Genomic DNA, 6,852 nt, shown 5'->3' on the forward strand with positions numbered 1-6,852 from the left:
ATTTTTCTATTTTATTATTAAACTATAATGTGCATGTTAGTAATCAGTCGTAATATTTTTGTTAACAACAAAAATGACACGCGTTCAAGAAAAAATTGATATCTGATAATTAAGTAAAATAAGGTAAATTCTTTCAAATATTCTTAATGATAAAATATAAAAGAAATTGTAATTTGCATAGATATTCCTTACAGAATAATTATACATAAAAATGTTTGTCCAGTACCTCGTTCTGCTTCTGACTACATTTCTGTCGTTAGTAAATACTGACCCACTGTACAAAGATGAGTTAAGGCTGAAAGACAAATTATTATCTAATTATGCGCATCATATCTGACCTATCATTAATTTAACTGCGTCGGTCGATATAAAAGCAGAATTATGCCTTGAAGTACTCTATGAATTGGACTTTGTAAACAGTATACTTTCGGCTCGGTATTGGATTAAACTGCAGTGGACTGATGAATTGTTGAGATGGAATCCATTAAACTATAATAATATGACACGTATGTATCTACCTAAAAATAAGATATGGATCCCGTCTATTACAATATTTAACTCAAGAACAGAATCAAAATATAAATATAGTTATCAAGATGTAACTGTGTATTCTAAAGGATCTGTGGAAATGGTGTCAATCAGATTTCTGCATACCGATTGTCAAATAGAAGCCTACATTTATCCTTTTGATCTACAGACATGTTATATTTTTCTGGGTATACCAACATATAAACCTCAAGATACAAAAATAAAAGAAATTCTTTGCGGTAAAGAAAATGATACTACCAACTATCAATGGGATATCACATTGTATTGTAACGTAGATAGCGCGAACAAACACTACAACTACGTAGATGTTACGATGTACTTATATCGTAAATTGAATGCAGGTATCATCGCTATGTTGATTCCAACAATGACGATAACTATTTTGACTATCTTCGTTTTCGTTCTACCACCAGAATCTGGTGAGAAAGTTTCTTTAGGTACGACGTTGTTTTTATCAAATATTTTGTACCTTGTAGAAGTCGAGAAGACCATACCGAAAAATTCAAAAAGACTCTCGCTTTTTGTTTTATATTTAATGGTATTATCATTGCTAAGTGGTATCGCTACAATTGGTTCGGTAGTTATAAGCAAGTTATATGTAAAGCAGTCGTCTGATAATATCAAATTGAACACATCGCATCAAACAAACATGTCGTCACGCATTAACCAAATTGCAGATATTTCAATAGTATCTAAGGAAGAATCGAATCCTGTACATAAAAAGGACATGCCAGGAAAAAAAATGAAAAAATATACTTTCCATTACAACCGAGTTGATGACATATGTCTAAAATTTATCATTATAATATCGGCATTAGTTTCAATTACCTTTATTTGTCTTTCATAATTTTAAAATTATAATATTATCCATCATTCTTTCTCGAAAATCACATCTAATACTCTAGTAATTGACAGATGTGTAGGAATATTCAGACTTTAATTCCCACGAGGTCCCCAAAATTGATAATATATATTCAGAGTTGTTAAATATAACACATTTGAAATGCTTAATTTAAATACTCACTGATATACAAATAATAAAGAAAGTTTGAAAGTTAATTTATCATCCACTATTAACAAACATATGACCTGTCATTAATCTAATTGCATCGATCAGTATATATATATATATATATAAATGCAGAAATATGACTCGAAATACGCTTTGGTGTGGGTTTTGCAGTTTTGTAAGTAACACACCAGTAGCAAGGCATGAGACTGGATTGCATTGGAATGATGATCTGCTGAAATGGAAGCAATTAATCCATAATAACATTGCACCTAACTTTGCATCTAAAAATAAGATACAGAGCCCATCAGTTCAATGTGTAATACAATCAAAGAATTAGAACATATAGTTCTCTCTAAGTCATTCCTGTTTACAATGGATCGGTGGAAATGTCGTTCATTAAATTACTAAATACCTATTATCAAGCGAATGTTAATATTTTCCCCATTTGAATCAGAGATGTGAGAAATTGCTCTGTGTTCTTTCCCATAAACATCTCCACGGAGATGTAAAAGAGGAGTTTTGAAATTATGCCAATTGCACATGAAACTATCAATTGTCTATCTACTTTATTAATGTGGAGGTTAGCCAAACCAACAACAAGAGCTAAGCAAGCGCTCTGATTTACTTACAATGTAAATTCCATGAGGGCGACATACGTGTGCTGATTTGAGCAATAATGATGACCGTTTGAATCTTTTCAAGCAGAGGAGAAAACGTCTAGATCAACTACAACATTTTTATCAGAAGTCCTGTACATTTTATTAATTGAGAAAAGCTCACAGAGTAATTGAAAGCCAGCTTTGACTCTTATTTTATATTAAATGATATTAATTGTCAAGTGGTATCGCTGTACTTAGTTTGGTGGTTAAACGCAATTGTGTGTTAGTCAGTTACCTGCTCATATCCAATCTAGCTTGCCACAGCAAAGTAGAATCATGTTTCGTAGATATTTCAATGATTCCTCAGGAGCAATCGGGTCATGTAATCCATGGGGATATGCCAGGTAAAAAGAATAATAAAACGTATCTTCTATTGCAGTTGATTTGATGTCATATATCTAATATTTATTGAAGTTACATCAACAGTAATTTAGATAGAAATTTTTTTTACTACTTCTGACAGGACACAAACATTCCTTCTTTTAAGTACAAAACCACTCTAATAATTCTCAGATATACAGAAATATTTAATCTTTGCTTGACATGTGGTTGCCAATATTAACAATATATGTCTAGCCTGTGTCACATTACACATTGGAAATGCTTAGCTTAAATTCTGGCAGTATATTGCCAACGGTATGGGGCATACATTGAAGAAAAATTCTGCCCATTCGACTTCGTTCAATCTACATTCTTGTTTATAATTAAATTTTGCTATGCAAGCCTGTATGAAAAACGAAGCACATATGCCGTGTCAAAACGTCTCTTAACAGGCCACGGATCAATACGAATACAAGCGCGCGCACACGTAGACATATACATATTGCTACAATGCATATACACAAATGTACGTGATACATAACAATACTACCTGAGTATCCCGTCGTTGTCGGCATATTTCCAGAATAGAATACCATAGTAGACTTTCGGAATGACACATTCACATAGGCTGGATATTCTCTAATTTTAGTGGGTCTTTAAAAACCATTTTTTTTTATTCACCACACACTCAGAAATGAAGGGAGGAAGTTTTTCATGAATGAAAAGTTTTGACAATTCAAGAATCATCTTTCCCCTTTCCGGAGCGATTTTCTTAACTTTTTTTATTGGTACTATGCACTTAATAATGATATGAGAGGCATTTGCGGTACAATGAAAGGAAAAAAAATGTTTTGAAAGGTTATGAATATTTTAAAACTCCTCTCCTTTATTCAGTATCTATTTAAACGTTTGATTTTGTCTTTTTGCACAACACACTTATAACTGATTGAAGCATTCTTGACGATTGAATATCGGCGTCCACCATTATAATACGCACTCCATTAATTTTCAAACAGAAAATAAAATGAGATTGAAAAACAGTTACATTTTTTATAATTTTTCATAAACCCCGCTCCTCATAAATCCTAAAATTTTGGGTTTTACGAAAGTGTTTTTCAGCAATACATTTAAAATACGAACAATCTGAATCTGCAATTTGATTTTGTATATAATTTTAAGATACTTTCGTTTTTGTATGTGGTTTGCAAGATTCTTTATGTGAATTTGTTTGCGAAGTATATTTTATTGTGTCTGGGAGAAGTCATTCTCTTATAGTGCCTTATTAATTTAACCCACTCACTGGTCTGAATTACACTGGTTTACTTATTTTATTTCACTAAAATTTTCGTTGCCTTTTCAATAGTCGTTGAATATTTTAGTAAAAAATAATAAGTAAATCAATGGAAATATGACCGCTGAGTGTGTTAAATTAATAATGCACTTTAAGGTAATTATCAGACGGAAAATTGTGTCATTTAAGGGAGATTTAGATGTTGTTTCTAGTACGTCCAAGAAAAAGACTCTGCCCTTGTTCTAAAATGTTATACATTAACCATTATCATGTCTTGTACCATTTCACATCTTAACGGATGGATTATGTACTCGTCGACTTTCTATGGAAGCGGCGTGTTTCAAAGATTAAGTGTTCTGTTTGTTGTAATCACTCGCTAATTGAAGGACTTGGATGTCACGTGTGATAATGCGTAATCATGTACTTTAGCAGAAACGCAACTAACGTGTCTTTGACAACAAGAACGAGGAGTTGCCATTTGAGAGAGACTCTCATTTCCCTTCCTCATCAGATTTTTAGTGAGCTGTAGTCGTGCATCATGACGTGACCGGACCAAAATTTGGCAACCGGAGTTTCGTCAAGTACTCTTGGCTTTCAGCTAGATGGGTTGTCCGCGAATAGACTGCAGTTGTTGATGTATGGGTCGGAAGTATTTATTGCCAAGGTTCATAGATAATCTCTAGAAGTCTCTGGTCTAGCAATACGAAAGTGATTCGTGGTATTGTCAGTAGTAAAGAAACTCTACAGCCAAGTGCTAGAGATTCGTGCAGAGCAAAGAAATTTTGCTGCATGCTTTTGTCGAGAGCCCTAGACTTACTGAATTGTCACAGCTGTCACATGTTTCACATGTTTCACGGATTCGACTATAAATGGAGTTTGTTTCAAACATTGTCCCACTTCCTCTCAATGATCAGAAAGGAGACAGTATATTTATCATTCTCATTGGCTTTCGCAAACGTAGTTAGGTTCTTGGACGAATTTGAAAGGGTTAACAACAGACGATTTCCACCTTACATACTAGAAAATTTATTGCGAGTGACAACGATATTCCAAGAGAACAGGCTCGCTCCGAACATAGGCCTTTATATTTATAAAGAAAGATGTGAAGAGTTACTTGACCTTAGCTTTGTGTGGTTTTCATGTTTAACCATTATTGTGGAATATCTTTTGCTTGAATTTTGTACTTCTTAGTTTTTGCTTTCTTTCTGTACTCTCTTCCATTTATTTGTAAAAATGTAATAACGAATAAAATATTAGAAATAATTATTATTGTTGCTTTTGTTGTTGTTGATTTTGGTTCTGTTCTCAAGGCGTCGGGTTGGTTTAGTATAGAAAAATATGTCTTGCCCTATTTGTTCCTGCTTTTTAGCACCTAGTACAGCAATACACTTCGTCGCTCAAGCATCGATAAAATAAAATAACAGTCCAGCTAAGGTACATGCAAACGACTAAGCTCAGTCACTAATATTGCTTGCCTTATACAAGGAAATTTAGAGACACGATGAATGAATAATTGTTGTGGAGAATAATTCGTCTTACAACTCTCAGATTATGAAAGATCTGGCTTCTGTTTGGCCAATATATGTATTTGGAACACTGCATTACCTTTCCTTATAGTGGTGTAGCCAGACAAATTTCCGCCTTCGAATATACTTTTCTATAGTGGCAGAATAATGTTTACAATGATAAATTGACGTTTTTCATGGTGTAGCTGAGTGTGCGATGTGAACAAACCTTAACATCACGGCTAGTGAATAATGCCAAAAAGCAAAATGTTTGATTAAAAAGGAAGCTGAAGAATTTGTAAAAATTGAACCAGGAGACTCAACAACTAAACGTTTTAGAAATATTATTGTCAGTAAAAAGAACATTACGAAAACAACAACAAAATTCTTACTAATATTTTAATTGCATAATGCAGGAACCTAACACAATCGTGGCACGATGGGCAAAACACTTTCCGATCCACGGAAAGTGCTCTGGCAAGGGTGGTGTCGATAATGGTGAGGGGATATCCACATAGGACGAAGTGGCGAGGCAAGAGTTGAGACTGAGTCTCAAAGTCATGGTTGTCACTGCAGAGCCTGCGTAGGCGGAGGAATTAGGAATAGGTGATTGAGAGCTTGGTGTATTTAGAGTGGGAAAAGGAGAAGTGTGAGTCTGTGTGTTTGTAGTGGATGGAGGTGGTGAGAGTGGAGTGACTAATGCTGACCGAAATGTCGAGAAGGGCGACTAAGGTGTCGGAAATAGTGCAGGAGAGGTGGAGGGCAGGATGGAAAGATTTGACAAAAGAGAGGAAAGAGGCTAGATGTTCGTGGGAGAGTGAGGTCGTACCGATACAGTCATCAATATAACGACCGTTTAGTTCAGGAGTGGGAGCAGTGAAACTTGAGAATATTTGGGCCTCAATGTAGCCAACGAACAGGTTCGCATAGTCTAGGACTATTTTCGTTCCGATGGCCACTCCCGAGACCTGCTTGCAAAAATCACCTGTAAACGAGAGGACAAGTTCGGCCAGACGAAGGAATGTGGATAAGTCAGGTTGGGGTTTGGTCGAAGGTCAAGGAAATGTTGGAGTGCACGCAGCCCCTCGTGGTAAGGGATCACCGTGTATAGAAAGAATCCTGATGTCAAGAGTGATGAGAATTTTAGAGGGGCCAGGTGGGAAAGAGAAAGAGTTGAACAATGAAAGAGCATGGTTGGTGCCATGGATATGAGAGCGGATAGATGCCAGTAGGGGGCAAGGGCACGATCAAGATTTCAGGAGATGAGTTCGGTGGGACAGTTGTAAGCGGAGACGATGGGGCGGCCAGGGTTAGATTTGTGGATTTTGGGGAGGAAGTAAAATGTGGAAACTCGAGGGATGCGAACAATGAGGAGTTGGAGGGCAGCAGGCAGTAGAAGGAGGTGTCTTGAAGTTGACGGAGAGCTACCGCCTTCTAGAGGACTGCACGCCACCCACCACGGCTCCACCATTGTCGGCCGGTTTTATGATGATCATATATATATATATATATATA

The 6,852-nt window shown here is 35.8% G+C and overlaps 1 protein-coding gene across 1 annotated transcript; it reads left to right on the forward strand.

Moving 5' to 3' along the window:
• The first annotated feature begins 678 nt into the window (after window positions 1–678).
• Window positions 679–1,454, forward strand: LOC128249554 (neuronal acetylcholine receptor subunit beta-3-like). Its single transcript, XM_052973460.1, has one exon. It carries the CDS (start codon window positions 863–865, stop codon window positions 1,394–1,396), a length of 534 nt encoding a protein of 177 aa, XP_052829420.1. The 5' UTR covers window positions 679–862; the 3' UTR covers window positions 1,397–1,454.
• The last annotated feature ends 5,398 nt before the right edge of the window (window positions 1,455–6,852 follow it).

The sequence above is a fragment of the Octopus bimaculoides genome, chromosome 15, assembly GCF_001194135.2.
Source record: "Octopus bimaculoides isolate UCB-OBI-ISO-001 chromosome 15, ASM119413v2, whole genome shotgun sequence".
NCBI lineage: Eukaryota > Metazoa > Mollusca > Cephalopoda > Octopoda > Octopodidae > Octopus > Octopus bimaculoides.

Excerpts from the sequence above, each read along its gene's own strand:
- LOC128249554 (XM_052973460.1), top strand. The coding sequence starts at position 863 with ATGTACTTATATCGTAAATTGAATGCAGGTATCATCGCTATGTTGATT.